The sequence below is a fragment of the Etheostoma spectabile genome, chromosome 13 (genome assembly GCF_008692095.1).
Source record: "Etheostoma spectabile isolate EspeVRDwgs_2016 chromosome 13, UIUC_Espe_1.0, whole genome shotgun sequence".
Lineage (NCBI taxonomy): Eukaryota > Metazoa > Chordata > Actinopteri > Perciformes > Percidae > Etheostoma > Etheostoma spectabile.
The window spans coordinates 28,471,580-28,489,985 of NC_045745.1; the positions used below are offsets into that span (position 1 = coordinate 28,471,580).

General features: G+C 41.0%; 1 protein-coding gene across 10 annotated transcripts in view; it reads left to right on the forward strand.

Annotated features, from left to right (window-relative positions):
* LOC116700308 (unconventional myosin-XVIIIa) overlaps nt 1-18,406 on the forward strand; it is a 65,179-nt gene that overhangs the window by 19,283 nt on the left and 27,490 nt on the right. For 9 of the 10 annotated variants that reach the window (XM_032533390.1, XM_032533391.1, XM_032533395.1 and 6 more), the window contains 18 exons: nt 354-460; nt 553-729; nt 873-1,083; nt 1,207-1,349; nt 1,576-1,676; nt 1,846-1,909; nt 2,515-2,659; nt 5,872-6,042; nt 6,899-6,992; nt 7,398-7,590; nt 9,557-9,643; nt 11,387-11,525; nt 12,986-13,145; nt 13,246-13,432; nt 13,554-13,779; nt 14,020-14,129; nt 15,283-15,348; nt 16,826-16,954. In XM_032533390.1, the coding sequence (XP_032389281.1) occupies nt 354-460; nt 553-729; nt 873-1,083; nt 1,207-1,349; nt 1,576-1,676; nt 1,846-1,909; nt 2,515-2,659; nt 5,872-6,042; nt 6,899-6,992; nt 7,398-7,590; nt 9,557-9,643; nt 11,387-11,525; nt 12,986-13,145; nt 13,246-13,432; nt 13,554-13,779; nt 14,020-14,129; nt 15,283-15,348; nt 16,826-16,954 (2,510 nt within the window). The remainder of the gene's footprint in view (nt 1-353; nt 461-552; nt 730-872; nt 1,084-1,206; nt 1,350-1,575; nt 1,677-1,845; nt 1,910-2,514; nt 2,660-5,871; nt 6,043-6,898; nt 6,993-7,397; nt 7,591-9,556; nt 9,644-11,386; nt 11,526-12,985; nt 13,146-13,245; nt 13,433-13,553; nt 13,780-14,019; nt 14,130-15,282; nt 15,349-16,825; nt 16,955-18,406) is intronic. The other variant, XM_032533387.1, reaches the window with a different exon arrangement.

The window sequence follows — 18,406 nt, forward strand, 5'->3', positions numbered from 1 at the left end:
CCAAAATACAAGTATGAACCTGAACATGAGCATACAATGGGAAGACTTGCTTTCTTGTCAATGCTGGTGTGTCGGTTTCTAGGTGACATTTGATTGTTAGATTATAGTGGTGGGTTATTCAAACTTAGAAACTGCTTTTCATATTTTAATGTTAAACGAGGGCAACAAACTAGACCTCAGGCTGCATGTAATTAGATTATGCTTGTTGCTTGTTCAGTTTTAATGAAGCTTATACATTATTTAAAGGAATACAACTGCCACATTATCAGACATGCAAGATAAGGTGAAGCTTTTGCACTCAGATCGAGATCACACATCATGATAAATTAACTCCACGCTTTGTGGTGATGCAGCAACTCTCCTGAAGACGGAGGCCGGCAGTCTGCCAGAGGGGAAGGTAAAAATCCGCCTGGAGAGTGATGGATCTTTATTGGATGTGGACGAAGACGATGTAGAGAAGGTATTTAATCATCAAATCAACTCTGGACCACATCAATTATGAATGACACTGTGTGAGTACGTGTCTGCTTTGACTTTGACTTTGAACTCCAGGCAAACCCTCCGATGTTTGACCGAGTGGAGGACCTGGCCTCCCTGCAGTATTTGAATGAGTCGAGCGTGATGCACTCCCTGAGGCAGCGGTACGGCGGTAACCTGGTGCACACCCATGCTGGGCCCAACATGGTGGTCGTTAACCCCATTAGTGCCCCCTCGATGTACTCTGAGAAGGTAGGCTGCAGCCTTTGCGTAAAATGACACAGCTCTTATTGGAGTAGCAGAATGTGAGAGTGCAGTCAGAATGAAATAAGCTCTTCTCTGGGATTTTGTCCATCCCCTCCTTCTCTGTCTCTTTATCTTCATCTTCTTTCAAGGTGATGCAAATGTTCAAGGGCTGCAGAAGGGAGGACACTGCCCCTCACATTTACAGCATGGCCCAGGCTGCCTATAGGAACCTCCTGACCACTCGCCAGGATCAGTCCATTGTCTTGCTGGGCAAGAGTGGTAGTGGCAAGACCACCAACTGTCAACACATCATCCAATACCTGGTCACCATTGCTGGGAGCACCAACAAATCCTTCTCCAGTAGGTTGGAAAGGAATTCTGAATATCTGAAAAAAGAATTTGAATTTAGTGCATGTTGTTGGTGATGTATTATTAAGACCCTCCCCCCCAGAAAATATCAGACAAAATCTTTGTTGTCTGTAGCAGAGAAATGGCAGGCGGTCTACACAGTTTTGGAGGCTTTTGGGAATGCCTCTACTTGTATGAATGGGAATGCTAGTCGCTTCTCACATATCGTGTCCTTGGACTTTGACCAGGCAGGCCAGGTTACCTCCGCCTCTATCCAGGTACAAATAAACACATTTATATATTTATTTATTTATTTAAATAACTGGTGCTCAACCCATGGATTTCCTATGCATGCATATCTGCTATGATCTCAGACAGTATGTCATAAACTATTTTATATTTTCATCAAACTCTAGCAGACTTTGTTATCATGCTCACTTGCACTTCCTATACTAAATGGTATTTTCTATCATGCTTATACGCTGTCCTGCTGTGGCCTTGCAGACCATGCTTCTGGAGAAGATGAGGGTGACAAGAAGACCAGGGGGAGAGTCTACGTTTAATGTCTTTTACTACCTGATGGCTGGAATAGAAAGCTCTCTGAGGTCAGGATCAATGCTATTACGCCATTTAAGTGCACAATGCACAGTTCTGCAATGGATTAATATGGTGATATGATACTGTCTGTTACTGCTTCCCAAAGATGTATTACGTAGGCATTAGTAGAAATGAGAAATGTTAATGACTTTTGTGTTGTTCTCATTTTGTTATCAGAACTGAGCTGCACCTTAACCACTTTGCTGAAAACAATGCATTTGGAATAATGCCTCAGAGTAAGGTAAGCTATACCTGTTAACAGTTTTTGAACAACCATGAAAACGGAAATTGTTTGGTTCTACCACTTTTAAGATTAATTTTTAAGTACTTTAATGTAATTGCAACTACATCTGGCTGGGAGAACAGTTTATAACTAAGTGGTTGGTCCTCTTACTGTGCATAAGGCTACTCACCTACTGTCACACAGCAGAGTGTCATGATGGATTACAGGAATGAACAAAATACCAAGATCTGCTGATTATTTCAGAGTCTATGGTGTCATCACTTAAACGAGCATTAAGCCACCTGTCAGCGTCCATGGCAATGAAGCAACATCCCAGTCCTTAGCATAGTAATTAGGTGGCCTATAACATGACAATTAATACTCAAATTACATTTTTACATTATAAATGAGAATGGGTCTCAACAGCTGGCCTATTCACTGATATGTATCAACAACTATGCTGAACCTTTGCAGATATAATCGGTTTTGATAATCCTATTTTAACACATACAGTAATTTGACAAGTTGGTCAACCTTCTAATATTACTTTAAGACATTTTATAGAGGACTTTTATTGCTGATAGTACTGAAAGGAATATTATTTAAATATATGTGTGCTATAGACCGAGGATAAACAGCGGGCCTCCCAGCAGTTTTCCAAGCTGCAGGCAGCCATGAAGGTTCTGGGGATCAGTGGGGATGAGCAGAGGGCCTTCTGGCTTGTCCTCGGAGCCATCTACCATCTTGGGTCTGCAGGAGCTACTAAGGGTAAGATTGAACAAAATGTTTTTTCCATTCTATAGCTGCATCACTTATTCATATGGATAATGTTAATCATAAGATAACGCATATATATAACAGTAACAGAAGATGCAAAGGATTGTCCTTGATTTATTCACATGACAGCCCACCATGAACAAGCTAAAATAGCCCAAAATTACCCTTGATAGCCAGCCTCCTTTTAATAACACTTTATGTAATCTAAACCATGTCAAGTCTGCATTATCTCACTTTAAGTAACACCTTCAGTGTGATGCAAGACAGCTGTAATCCAGATAACTGAATTATGCATTTGCACTTTAGAAGATGTTGCACAGTGCACAGGTGTTGTTGCTCTACTGCACTGATCTACGGCTCAATAATAGAAAGTTAGGCAGGAAAACCTTGGGGGAATGTTTAGGTTTTTCATAATATTTTCCTGGTCAATACAGAACAGATTCTGATTAAAACTAATAGCACTTCCATATGAAAACTCACTGAAATCTTCAGAGATTCCTTGCCACAGAATTATCCTGCTTACTCTGGCCTTTACGCTCTGGGCAGCTGTATTAACGCTCAAACACAGCAGGTGAAGTGATGCATTGTACTTTTTCTTCTTTAACCTCGGTCAGGTTGAACTTAAAGGTCCCATGACATGGTGCTCTTTGGATGCTTTCATTTAGGCCTTAATGGTCCCCTAATACTGTATCTGAAGTCTCTTTTATATAGACCTTAGTGGTCCTCAATACCTTGTCTGAAGTCTCTTTTAAATAGACCTTAGATGTCCCCTAATACTGTATCTGAAGTCTCTTTTATATAGACCTTAGTGGTCCCCTAATACTGTATCTGAAGTCTCTTTTAAATAGACCCTAGTGGTCTCCTAATACTGTATCTGAAGTCCCTTTTATATTGACCTTAGTGGTCTCCTAATACTGTATCCAAAGTCTCTTTTAAATAGACCCTAGTGGTCTCCTAATACTGTATCTGAAGTCCCTTTTATATTGACCTTAGTGGTCTCCTAATACTGTATCTGAAGTCTCTTTTACATAGACCTTAGTGGTCCTCAATACCTTGTCTGAAGTGTCTTTTATATAGACCTTAGATGTCCCCAAATACTGTATTTGAAGTCCCTTTTATATAGACCTTAGTGGTCCCCTAATGCTGTATCTAAAGTCTCTTTTATGTAGACCCTAGTGGTCCCCCAATACTGTATCTGGAGTCTCTTTTATATAGACCTTAGTGGTCCCCTGATAATGTATCTGAAGTCACTTTCCCAAAATTCAGCCTTGATGCATAATTACAGCCACTAGTGCCAGTCCCACAATGAGCTTTACTTACTTTACTTAGTATGTGCCATTGCTGAGTCTGTAGCTTTTGAGGAGGAGAGGGGGGGGGGCAAATCACTGAAACTCTCAGGGACAGAGAAACATTTTGATTTTGGCGTTCGGTCTTTACAAACATGTGATCCTGTCATAAGAAAGCATCGGAGGACTAATGGGAACAGCAGTCCTCTTAAGCATGATGGTGTTTTCCTGTCTTTGAAGCTATTTGGATGATGAAACCTAATGTAAGAGAGTTTTTATTGTTGCACTAAAGTAATAGACCCACCTTCCATAGCCACAGCTTTTGACTTTCATTTTAAAATGAGATACCTGCCATTTGAAAATATATTTTTATCATTGGTCATTTTCTTCTGAAGTACAGTTACAGTTACAGTAGACATTTAAAAGGATGACATACTGTATTTGGCAAAGGTTGTTGCAATGCAAATGAATTAACTTGATGACTTTCTATGCTTTGGAAGCAGTTCACATACATGGTATATCAGAATAATATGTAACATACAAATCACAAGGAATGTGTAGCAGCAGTGACTCTGTACTTTTGACATGTGTGTTTGCTCTTCACTCTCTGCCTGCACTGTAATTGCCAGTCACTTATGTAGAATTGCTTGACAAATTATTGTTAGTGATCCCCTCCAGCTGGCTGCCAATCTTTTTTGATGGCAATATAACACCAACCAGAAAGAGTTATCAAATGTTCAGCAATTTTTATCGTCCCATAATACAGACAGTACACAACTTGATTGACAAATGACTTGGTGATTTAAGAACTTAGGACTAATGTCTTCCTGTTAAACACATAGTTGTTCTCATAAGGAACAATGCATGATGGCAAGATTCAACACATTGGCGTTAATTAGATTTCTGTTCCCTGTCTAAGAGAATAATGATTTTATTCATGAAAAAACACTGAGGACAATTAAAAAAACGTTTTTGCTGCCAGGACATAGTTTGTGTTTGACTACCACACACAATATAAAATATTCATTGGATTTGCAGCTTTATTGTGTAACACTAGAGGGCAGCACTGGTCTCTAATCCACCAACAATAATTAAAGGGACCACCTGAAATTAACTTTTCACTGTATACCGTATTGTCAAAAGTTATATTTCAGAGTGTAGGATTACCACACTGTGAGTCTGGCTGTTTTTTTTAAATTTTCGAGTCATACACTTCTTAATGTTTGACTGAGTAAGATCCACATATGTAGGCAAACCCAATTTCCTCTTTTTGATGTTTTACTTGAATTTAAATAATTGTGGTGGTGAAAGTCTATCAAAGCAAATATTTAAAGGCCTCTTCTTGTCTTTACAACCATCCTGCTTATCATCATGAAAAGTATGCAGGGCGTCTGCAGCGCTGATGAAACCGATAGAGCCCACTGCCCTCTGTGTGAAATCCCCCAGTTTCTCGCTCAAGTCTTAGAAGATAGCACTTCATGGTGGATTAAAACTGAAGTTTGCACTCATATCTGCATGTTTCCATCACTTAGCCACGGTATTGGAGATAAATTTGTGTTTCCCAACATAGATCTTTATGTAAATAAATTAATTACTGTATATCCCCTAATGATAAGTTTTTCTCTCATTCTCAAGATAATAAAAAGTGCAATTATCACTTCAGAGACTTTTTTTTTTTCAACATGAAAGAGTTGAAGCAAGTGGATTTTTCAACTGTGGTTAAATTAATGTGTATTCAAGCCACTCCGATTTTGGGCATGCTTTTAGTGTGTGTTCTCACCAGCTGTGTCAGTGCCAGTTTGACCAGAGACATAATCCTAGCCTGTCAGACATGCTTGTCACAAAGATACCAGGCTAGCCATGTGCCTGGGGTGGTTGGCAAAAGGGCTAATGGAGGTTTTCATGCACGTGTCGCAGCTGGCAGGAAACAATTTGCACGTCATGAGTGGGCTCAGAAGGCTGCCTACCTGCTGGGCTGCACCCTGGAGGAGCTCTCCTCCTCCATCTTCAAGCACCAGGCCAAGGGCACTCTGCCCAGAGCCAGCTCCATTCGCCAGGCTTCTGATGAAAATGGCACAGCAGATGCAGGTACTCCACCGACCACATTTACCAATAGACTCTTTCCTCTTCGTTCCTCACAGCCCCCATCCTCCCTTTTTTTCTTTGTCACTCTCACTCACACACACACACACACTCACACACACACACACACACACCTCTGCTCATCACTGGAGGGAAATTGCAGGCTCTGGAGAAAGTAAAGCTTATCTTAGTAATGAATACCACAGCTTTACAATGGCTATTGACAGATAAGTACACACACTGTATCAGGACAAGTAATTTTGGATTTGCTCTTCATTCATTGTCCTTGAAATCATAATTGCCTCACATTGATTTTTCACTGTGTACAGTAGGTCCTGTGACGTCCATCAAGACTGCAAAACCCTTTGAAGGGCGTGAGGGTACAGTTAAAAGTCTGTCACATAAGGGCTAGACAGAAGTTACCTCTGTTTCACTTTCCTGTATCTCCCCTCACACATGAACATAGCAGTCATGATGTGTATGCACACGTGACAATTTTGCCCTCAGGCTCCATAAACTCACTATTTGGTAAGCCATTGCCGCTGGGCACAGACATGAGTATGCACTGTTTGATCTGATGCGGAAACACCTGAGTCCCAAATGACACTACTTTCCAGAGACAATTTCAGACCCAATTTGAATACTTTATGCCTGCCTTTTTTATATACTATGCACAGATATTATGCTATTTTGCATTGTTTTAGAAACAGATGTTGTGACCATAGTTTTGGTCCGGCTTTTACAGCTCAAAACACAACCATTCCTTCTTTTAATTCAACAAGTTGTTATGTTCAGTTGTGCATGATTTTGTGAACTGGCTATTTCTATTTATATGTGTTTTGTGTCTGGCTTCTTCTCATAGCAGGATCCAAGACTACGGCCATGGACTGTTTAGAGGCCATGGCATCTGGGCTTTACTCAGAACTCTTCACTGTCGTCATTTCATTAATAAACCGGTTAGTATTTTTGATCCACTTCTTTTCTGAATATCAAATTGAAGATGGCATCTTTTTGGCTGCACCGCTATATAATGGAAACTTGCAGATGACTTGATGGCATCATTTAAAAAATACCTTTAATTTTGTTATTTTTTTGTAATTTTAAATTTATCTTTTGTTTAAACGATACCTGTCCAGGCAACTTTTGTTTTTAATGGCTTTACTGTAATGGGTAGTTCAGGAGTAGAATATGCTATTTTATTTTAGGGCTTGGGGTAAGGTTTTAGTATAGAACTAGGAATATGTTAAGTGAGGGTTAAAGTTAGGGATGTGTTGGAGAGATCTAGGGGATATGTGCAGTGAATGCAATCAATAAAATGTGGTCTCTGTGTGTGTGTGTGTGTGTTGCCCTGTGTGCTTCAGGGCCTTGAAATCCAGCCAGCACTCCCTGTGCTCTCTGCTCATTGTGGACACACCAGGCTTTCAAAACCCCAGGCTGGCTAAGCGCGAGTGCAGCGCAACCTTTGAGGACCTATGCCACAACTACACTCAAGAACGTTTGCATTCCCTCTTCTACCAGCGGACCTTTGTTCAGGAGCTGGAAAGGTACAAAGAGGTAAGGACATGTGAAGTATTATGCACCGCACATCCACAACACCTCATTCTCATTGTCTCTTTCTTCCTCCTACGTCCTTCTCTCTCTCTTTCTCTCTTTGTCTCTCTCTCTCTCTCTCTCTACCTGCTGCTTTCCCTCAGATATATCAACTCCTATAGTAGATCTGTACATATACAATACACTATCCCTCCCACCTGTCACAAGCTGTGACAAGCCAAAGTAGTTCATGTGTTGGACCTTCTCATTAGCGATGCCAGTCTTCAGCTCCTCTGTCAAGATCAAAGTAAAGTCACTCACAACTGCCTTTGGGAAACACGCCCAGCTGCACAGCAGTGGCGTTGCTCCCTGATGAAGAAACTATTCCTTTCCTGTCCTCCTCTGAGTTCTGTCTCGCAGTGCTGAATTACGATAACTGGCTACAGTCATGTCTAAGAAATTAAGATATTTAAGGATAAATATAAGAGTTACACTAAGATAAATATAAATCGATCCATTACTGCTGTCCCAACTGTAATCTCAAGAATATCCTTCGTATTCAAAGCTCGGCTGATAGCACACAAAAGTAAAGCAGAAATCCTGATCATATTACTTTTAAAAGTGTGAATAAGAATCCAGGGATTTCTCACCCACATTCCCACCCACATGCTCTGCATGAGAGAAAAGGAATTGGAGCGAAATGAAGTATTTGCATGAATCTGTGTAGTGTAATTCTCTCTTGTCAGTGCATCGTATAAAAAGCTGGGAAATTGTCATTGAAAACTGGGTCAAACTCATTTAAAACAGCACAAAGTATCAACAATGGCATTGACAGACAGGTTAAACTGTGAAACACAACAGGCAAATGCTTTATATTTTCAAATTAAATGCAACTGCAACTGCGCTGCAACTATGTGGATAGTTTTTGTATATTCTCTGCACATGGACTCTCCACGGCAGAGAACAAAAAGTTACTTAGGCTACTTCACATACACTATCAACTGGAACACTGGCATCTGTCACGGCCACACTTTTAGCACTGCCAACATTTCCCAACATTCCTAGTGCAGCCTTTGTCACTGTGAGTTATGCCTGTTTTGCTCTGGTGAAGGTAATTTACTGTGTTTATTTCCAGAAATGTTATTATCTGCAACAGTAATGAAATCTTTCAGAGTTTCCATTTACCTATATGAAAAAAACAAGTACATGTCAATCATTCTCATTATTTTAATAGATTTGTGGTGGCTTTTAGTTTTCTTACATCTAATATGCCATTGTTTTTTTTTTTCATTTCAATATCCATAAAAATCTTAAAGGTTATTATGGCTGCCTGCACGTTCACTAGGTGCGTCGGCACAGCCACCGCTTCATGACTAAGGGCAATCAGGATGTTAAATTACTTGGGTGACTGGCACCTGTGTACATGCAGTGGTTGTTGGACCAGTGCTGGTCTCTATTGTCTCATCTGGAGAACTTCCAGTACCTGGGGCTAACAATTATTCTTATTCCTCCCCATGGGCGACAGCCACACACACAAATGTCTAATAGGATAAAATGATGAAGTGATGACATTTGATACCCAAATGGTCAAAGGCCAACTTCCCTGTGACATCATCATTTTCTGCAGAAATGCTTTTTTTCGCCACAATAATGAATCATCAAAATAACGAATTAATTTTCTGCTGATCAATTATTCATTAAAGGATTAATTGTTGAACCTCTACCAGGGACTATTGGTGGATTACCTGTTATTACTGTTACTATAATACCACTTAATGAATATTAGGCCCCTCTCGATTACACATATTTGTCTATGTCCCTAAAAAGATCTTAATCTAGGGCTTCAAAGTGTCCAAAACATGGCTATTAGCTAAGCAAATTTATTTTTTCATTATCTTGTATTTTAACTTTCCAAAAAACACAACTACATCTCATGTTTCTTTTATTTAGTATTATCACAAGTCATGTCAATCGTCCTGTCTTCCTTCAGGAGAACATAGAGCTTGCTTTAGATGACACAGAGCCCAGCACTTCTCTGTCTGTAGCAGTGGTAGACCAAGCCTCGAGCCAAGCGCTGGTAAGTTCAATGCTTTCATGTGTCTGTTGTCTTTTATTCTGGCTCAAATTTTAATGCGTAAAAGACTTACATCCCTTTCATGATCTATTTTCACATGTACTCTCTAGGCACCCTTTTCTTTATTCCACTATAACTATTATCTTTTAGTATCAGAAGTTTTCTCTGTGTGAGTTTTTGGCAGAGGCTCAAAATAGAGGGCAGGAGCTGGAAAAGAAAGGTTATAGAATTGACTTCAAGAAAGAAAATCGATGATTGGCCTCTGCAGCCTGTGATCTGCACCATGGAAACAGAAATGGCAGAGTTTAGACAGTCATAGATCACTTTGGTAAATTTCCAATGTGTTTGATTTGAGTGTTTTACTTTTTAAAGGGTGCACACTCTAATGGGAATGGCTTCCGAAGCATTGAACTGTTGTACATCAAGGGGGTGGAAAAGACTTATTATTCAAAGTCATTTCTAAAGTCAACTCTAAAGATCTGCTGCTTACAATGAAAAGATTCCTAGATGTTTTTTATTTTTTTATTTCTCCTGTTGTAGCTCAGATGTCTGTTATCGCAAACAGCCTTAATACTCAATTCATTGCAGGCCTCATAGTTGTCGTATGTCTCCTCCAAACTGATGCTCTGTGTTGTATTTGAAGTCAGCGATCCGTGCACTGCTGATAAGGATGTCTCCAGTGCAACTTCCCGATAGCTGCTAAAAACAGTTTTTGGTTTCGTGAGTTCGGTTCCCAAGCTCCCATGATGGATTCAGGCGTCAGCCATGCCATCCAAGCCGGCTATCTCAGTGGGATCGACAAAACAATGGTGTCTTTAAATGTCTTCACGCAAAAAGTGCATCATTTAAACTAAGTTCTTCAGTGAAAGTACAAAAAAGAAAAATCTATGTGTGCTTTTTGATTTTTTTGAAGTATTTGAAAGTAAAGCTGTACAGTTCTATAAAGTCCTATTTACTTGTTTAGTGCCATACAAAACCTTTCCCCTCCCATGCACTTATTCCATGATCATCAACGCTGGAGTGAGTTTCATTTTCTTCTCTGTGCCACAATAATTGTAACACTAATTGTATTACCTTTTAATCCCTTTTTCCCCACCCCTCGCCGTATTCATGAGCTCTTTTTTCTTTCCGTTTAGATTATAAGAAAGAGCTAATTTAACGATGCCATTATCACAGAGACTGCTGGAAGGTGCAGAAACCGCAAATGCGTTTGTTAAAACTTTCATTTCTGATGCCATCAGCTCCATCAGTCCTGTCACATGCTGGGAAAACATACAGTGCAGCACATTACTTTAACTGACATTTAGTAGAGCTTACTATTTTATGAAACACTGACTATAGAGGTCAGCACTCAGCATTAGAAGTGCAATTTATTTTCAGAATCTTTCAAAAGTAGCAATATTTTGTTATATATACCCAGGAGGTTGATAAACAAAGAATGAATTATCTGCTTATTCATTAATGTGTTCCCATTAAACGCTAAAACAAGCTAAATGTCCTTGTGGCACGGTAGTTTGTTACTCATGTGTGGAGGACTGTGGATAAAACATAATCTTTTTTAATCGAATAGTTTAAATGGAATATGAGCTAAAGGTAGAGTGATGGTGGAAGCTTTCAGTAAATTTTGATGAGACAGCCTTCTTTACACATGTACTATTGTTCCTGAAGGACATCTTGTGTCCACAGTAGGCTTGCACTAAGGTTCTATGTCCTGTGTGCGTGTACATATACGTGTTTATTTGACAGTTACGGACAGTGCGAACAGATGAGGCACGGGGCCTGCTGTGGCTGATGGAGGAGGAGGCGCTGCAGCCTGGGGGCTCGGAGGAAACCCTGTTGGGACGCCTCTTTAGCTACTACGGACCTGCTGAGGGCGAGAGTAAAGGCAAGGAGAGGACACACACACACACACACACACACACACACACACACACACTTTAGGCTAATACAATGCAAGGCAAGCATTCTACTTAATGGCCTTTAAAAAACTGGATTGAAAATGCTTATATGAAGAATTCATGTGTACTGTATATTTAAAGGTCCCATGACATGGTGCACTTCCGATGCTTTTAAATAGACCTTAGCGGTCCCCTAATACTGAATCTGAAGTCTCTTTTATATAGACCTTAGCGGTCTCCTAATACTGTATCTGAAGTCTCTTTTATATAGACCTTAGTGGTCCCCTACTACTGTATCTGAAGTCTCTTTTATATAGACCTTACTGGTCCCCTAATACTGTATCTGAAGTCACTGATATATAGACCTTAGTGGTCCCCTAATACTGTATCTGAAGTATCTTTCCCAAAGTTCAGCCTTGGTGCATAATTACAGCCACTAGAGCCAGTCCCACAATGAGCTTTCCTTAGTATGTGCCATTTCTGAGTCTGTAGCTTTTGAGGAGGAGAGGGTGGGGGCAGGGTGGAGGCTGGGGGTGTGGCCTTGGGGGTGTGGCCAAGTGCCACTTTGCTCGTTTGAAAGCCATGTCGTCTCTCTCTCATGGGTGGGCCAAATTCTCTGGACTGGCAAAGTAGAGAAAGGGGAGGTAACCTTGCTCCTTATGACCTCATAAGGGGGATTATTCCAGATTGGGCCATCTGAGCTTTCATTTTTCAAATGCAAGATACCCAGGGCACCTATGAAATGTTCATGCCATGGGACCTTTAAGAAAGAAATGTGAGGTGTGAGCGTTGATCTCTGTGACATGAAACATGATGTGTAATTTATGATAATTTGTGAGAGTAGAATAATTATTTACTCTCTTTGTCAGTATTTGCCAACTCTTACTACAAGTTTAATTTTAGATAAAGGAATTTCCCCATGTATTATTTAAAAATTTTTGAGACTATAGTCAGTGAATACTCCTCTTTTGTGTGATAGTAAACTGTATTGTATCATAGAGATTAGGCTCTTCATATCGCATAATAGACTGTACACAAAGTATTATTTGAGTACGATTTGAAATTATACACAGAAATTATCTTAATATAACTCAATAGAAAAGTGTTCAGTGTTTCAGCCTTCCAAAATAACAGTTGAAAGCTTCTTATTTATACAAGATTTGAGCTTTTCTGTTTTTATCACCTATATTTCTTCGATAGTCTGCCGCATGAACAACTAGGTTGGGATGAGATTGACTGTTACTATTACTGTATCAGTAAAGTTTATGTAAGTTTGTGACCGTCTCTGCATACCAGAGTAATAAAGAGACAAGGTGAATCTATGAAAAACCCTTCATGCTGACTTTATAAACATTTTCCTACACTTCTGAAGGAAACTGCTCATTTTTGTCATTTGTCTCTCTGCATGAGCCAGGGAATCTCACACTACCTCCTGCATTTACAACAGGTCACACTTTCCTCCTGAAGAGTGAAAAGGACCGTCATTTCCTGCTGGGCCACAGCCACGGGACTGACTGGGTGGAGTACGATGCCTGCGGGTGGCTGAACTACGCCAAGCACAATCCTGCATCTACCAATGCTACAAGCCTGCTGCAGGACTCCCAGAAGTAAGCTCCACACATGCAGGAGCAGAGTGTTTTCACATGAAGTATTACTTTAGTGGATTTTTTTCCAAAACGTTAGGCTGAAGTCATGTGTCTCTCGCAGGAAAATCATCAGCTCGTTGTTCACGGGCCGAGCGGCCGGAGCCACTGTTCTCTCGGGTTCCATAGCGGGCCTTGAAGGCGTTTCCCAACTGTCCTTGCGACGGGCCACTAGCATGAGGAAGACTTTCACCACAGGGGTGGCTGCTGTCAAGAAGAAGTCTTTGTGTATCCAGATAAAGCTTCAAGTGGTGAGAGGAGAGGATGAAACTAATAGTGTTTGGTTGTTTTTGATTGATTACATTTAGATACATCTGTGGGAGACGTCGCTCTGTTCTACCCGAGTCCCTAACCCTGCTCTATTTTTTCCAGGATGCTCTCCTCGACATGGTACGGAGGTCCAGGATTCACTTTGTTCACTGCTTATTGCCCAAGGCGGATGCACTCAAGGCTCTGAGTGGATCCCTGTTCAAAGGAGGGGAATGTGAGGCTCAAGGGGAGACTGGAGATCCCGGCTTAATGCAGCTAGATGTTGCCTTGCTCCGTGCTCAGCTGCGCGGCTCCAAGCTGCTGGATGCTCTACGGATCTACAGGCAAGGTGAGGTAGCTGCCTAACTCACAGACCATCTGTCTAGGGACTGCAGATGAAAAATAGCCTTTTGGCTAACTCTGGTATATTGACAGAAATTCATTCATTTTATTAATATGCACTCTCCCTGTAATAAATAAATAAATAAGGATAGGCATACAAATACAAACCACTCCTTATTTTCATAGGGTCTCTCCCAAAATATCACTCCACAAACCAAATGTTGTTATTCGATTCTGACCTTTACAGGTTACCCCGATCACATGGTGTTCTCTGAGTTTCGAAGGCGCTTTGATGTGCTTGCACCGCACCTCACCAAAAAGCATGGGAGGAATTACATCGTGAAGGACGAGAAGAGAGTAAGTCCATCAACGAGAGAGAGGAGAATGTACAGCTGTGGCAGTGGCCAAGCACAGTGAAGATTAATGTTGTGAAGAGGCAGCTTCATTACATCAGCCTCTGATTTGTCAGCAGTCAACTGACAGAGAAATAAACCCTCATTTATCAAAGCCGTCGCAATGATATAATCAACTTAACCTTATCAGAATAATGCCTGTTAAAGAGGGAAATCGGTAATGTGGCTTAGAAAGTGCTTCGCTGCGTTCAACGCTACAAAATGCCATTCAAGTAGATGCACTTGTGATCTACTGTAAGCATTGGGACCTAGCTGCCAAGATCTTCCCAGTTCTTTTGACAGAATTGGTGCTTTTGCTTTAAATGTAGGAAAAATGATTGAAAAAAAAAACTTTTGCAGATGCTTGGTCTTGCAAAGTTTTGATAAATAAAATGAAAATTAAAACTATAAATTAACTATCAATGACAGCTAGCTGTGCATTGGTCCTCGGCAAGAGAAGCCAAGGTTACAGCACAGCAGAGAGAGAGGAAAAAAAATACAAAAGTTAGTTTCTAGAGAGAAATGAGGGTGAGAGAGAGTGAATGAATGAGGTTAGGGGAGAGAAAAGCTCTTTTCCCCCTGTGTCTGTGTTTTGTGGCTGAGTTTCTGTGGAAACACTTGCAAACAAAAGCCCCTCAGTGCTCGTGGCAAACCTCTCCTGGGGTAATCTAGATGTGGCCTTTCAGGCTGGAGGCTCAAGAAGAATGAGGAGGCTGAGACAACAATACACCTACAGTATACAGGCTGGTAGATCAACAGGGAGAGGCTCCAGACTCAGCATCGGCTATATGTGTTCAAAGACCACCAAGGGGTCATGAGGAATATGCCAGGAGCAAGTGGATTATTGGGGGGGGGGGAGTTGTAATTGGTGAGGGTCTGAGGAGCCAACATTTCCCCAAGCCTACTGTACTTTCAAAACGAAATCCAGCCGGAAATGGATGTGAGAGAAGAGGGGTGTGGGTGGTAACTACACTGTACCATTAGTTCAGCATGTGGATTTAGGGGAACTGCGGACTACTGAAGTGTTGCGGTGTCAGTAGAAGTTCCCACTGGATCCAGCCGTTGAAAGAATAAGTGTGTGTGTGTGTATGTTCGTTTACATGTGTGCCTTTACACAGGCTGTGGAGGAACTACTGGAGTCCTTGGATTTGGAAAAGAGCAGCTACCACATGGGTCTCAGTAGGGTAAGTAATGCCACCACATATCAAACAAATAAACATCTTTAAATTATTGACTAAACCTTTTCTGTGAATCAAGGTTTTACTCCTCTTAAAGCTCAGAGCACAGAGCTGCGCAGCTCTTTTTATCCTTGTATTTTTGACTTAAAAAGACACTTGCTGTCTGGGGAAACGTGTCTTTCATTACACCTGTCCCACTTTGAGGTTTATTTGTCATCCTTTTTTTTTTTTTTTGGCGAACTGCCAAGCCTTGGGCCCTTTTTTTCCAGCCGTGTAGCCAGTGGCTACCCGAGAGGCATTTATCTACCCTGACGGCTGTGTGATCGCAATTCTTTCTTTCTTTTCAGGTCATTAGAGCAAATTCTTGCAACTGATGGCCCTCTTTGTTTTTTCCCCCATCATCGTTGTAGAGTAAACACAGTACACACTGCCTGGCACACTGAGGTCTAATCCTATCAGCTGGAAAGTGGCCATCAGCCAAGAAGGAAATCAAAGGAAACAATAACGTAGAAAACAGAGGAACTTGTGCTCCCAGATATGTGCGCTGTACAGGCCCCGTTTTAAAACACACGACACAAGATTGGTTTGGAGGCAGCTTCACATGGTGTCACACTTTGAAGTGTGAAATGGGTTGAGAAGTAGACAAACACAGTTAGCCATTCACAAAGCACATTGGCATCCTAGCAACCTGCCTCCCTTGCATGCCAATTACACCAGCCCTATATTTTCTTACAGCAGTGGAATCATGGCTAATGACAGGATAAAATGAGCCTTCAGACACAGCCACGTGTCTAAAAACACCTACTTGGTATATATGCTAGAAAGTACTACAGTTAATGCATCTGATGATGACAAATAGCTTCTGCTCAAACCACTCAGCAATTTGAGGAGTAATATTTTCGGATGTCATTGAATGCCACGCTCGTTCTCCCTGCTGGTTTGCAGATTCCCCTACTTGTTCATTTCCGGCTTCTGCTTGGTTAACACATCACATATGGATTTGGTCATTTGTAAAGCTTTGGGACTTGTGTAGAGATCCCTTGGGTGGAGACAGTCCATCATCTATCCATTTTAATAGCTCGCTGCCATCATATCTGGATTGCATTCACATAGCTTAATCCCTCGGAGGATTAGACAGGCCGTGACGTGACCTGCTTTATTTTGGCTGTTTACCTGTGTTTTACCTTTAGCCTAGATTAGAAACAGACAAGGCTGATTGTCCGAGATAATAACTTCATCACAGCTTTCTCACTTAGATAAGACTCACTTGTCCAGGGATTACACTGCCTCTTATTGATTTACTGCTTCAGTGCACTTATTTACTTTTTAACTCAGTTCTGTTTCTATTTTGCTCTAAAGCAGGGCCTCTAAATCCAATTTCCTCCCGGCTAAAATAAGCATCACATAATATCTCAATAATGAGAGTACCCTTTGCTAATAAAATAATTAGATTGTGTGTGTGTGTGTGTGTGTTTTGTTCTAGTTGTTCTTCAGAGCCGGCACCTTGGCTAAGCTGGAGGAACAGAGGGATGAGCAGACCAAGCGCAATCTCACCCAGTTCCAGGCTTCCTGCAGAGGCTACCTGGCACGGCAAGCCTTCAAGAAGAGGAAGGTAGGCAAGACGTCGACATGAGAAGAACAGCTTAGTCTTAAAGGTTGTCCAAGCCCAAAATACCAAGGATTTAGTCATCTAAATTTAATAATGATACATAGTATTTATTTATCACATATTTCATCCAAATCATCATCTCAATGAGAGAAGAAAAATATGGCAAGACACCAGTGCAGAAATAAATGTGATACTTGCAAAAGCAAACAAAGCAAGTATCAAGGTCCATTTTTCTGCGTGGCTCTTTTTTTTAAAAAAGTAGTTGAAGAATGTGAGCCCCAGAAGCCTTGTTGCCTAGCAGTCCACCAGGACTTAAGACTTCCTTGTTCAGAGCTAATTTTAGCTCCTGATTGCTCTGCTTTTTGAGTAAATCCAACCCTCTCCGCTGTAAATCTTCAGCTGATTATAAATGTGTTCTCTAAATCTATTGCCCTAACGCCCTTCCTCCTGTTCTGTAATCCATCCATCCAATCAGCTCTCCCAGGGGGAGATTTCATAGCGATACTGTACGCCCACTTCTGTTGCGTTGGATCAAACCGCTCCCCTTAAATGCAGCCTTATCAAACATACAGTACTGCTGACTCACACACCCATGTGCTCCACCTTTCCTCCATTTTTCTCCCAGAACGTGATGGGTCCATCTCTCTGGACCTCATACATGTCCTCTTTTGATGTATGGGGCCCTGCAGTCCTTCTCCCTCTTTGTGATTACTATTTAAGTGAATTTGCCGCTTCAGCTGACTAGTGATGAACCAGCAGAAACAGAATCAACATTGCTGCTCTCCATCCAGTATGACATGCTGTTATGTCGTATATATGATGTCATTAAAACTATTAAATTATCATCTTTGCAATAAGGTAAATTACTATGACCTTTTTATATTACCTGACTTCCAGCTTTTTTCTGTTTTAGTGCTTTTTAACATAAGGGTCTGTGTAATGGAGGCTGGTTGAAAATGGGGGAACAAGCAAGGCCAATGTATTTTTTTTACTACTGTAAGTTCAGAGGTCATTCTTCACACACTGAAGCCGACTAAAAGCCTAGTGCTTCATGATCTGTGAGAACTTGAAAGTAGAAGTAAATCATCAGCAATGAAGCTATTAAAAAATGGAAGGCAACTGTGCAATTACAAAATCAATTAGCATGGATGCAATGGTTTCCCTCTGCCCCAATGTAGCCCCCCTATGTCCTGCAAATGCAACCATAATGGTAGAAGAGTAGAGAGAATTTATAAATTAATGTCATCTTGCAATTGTGTTGCTCTTAAACTCATTGGAGGTTGGCAAGGTAACATGTAACATACAATTATGAATGGGATTCAATGGGACAGCAGATTCTATTAAGTGAGGGTTATAGGAAAATGAGTATTTAATGAATGTGTGTGAATATTGTCATGGTCATACCTAGGTTTTCTCACACACACACACACACACACACACACACACACACACACA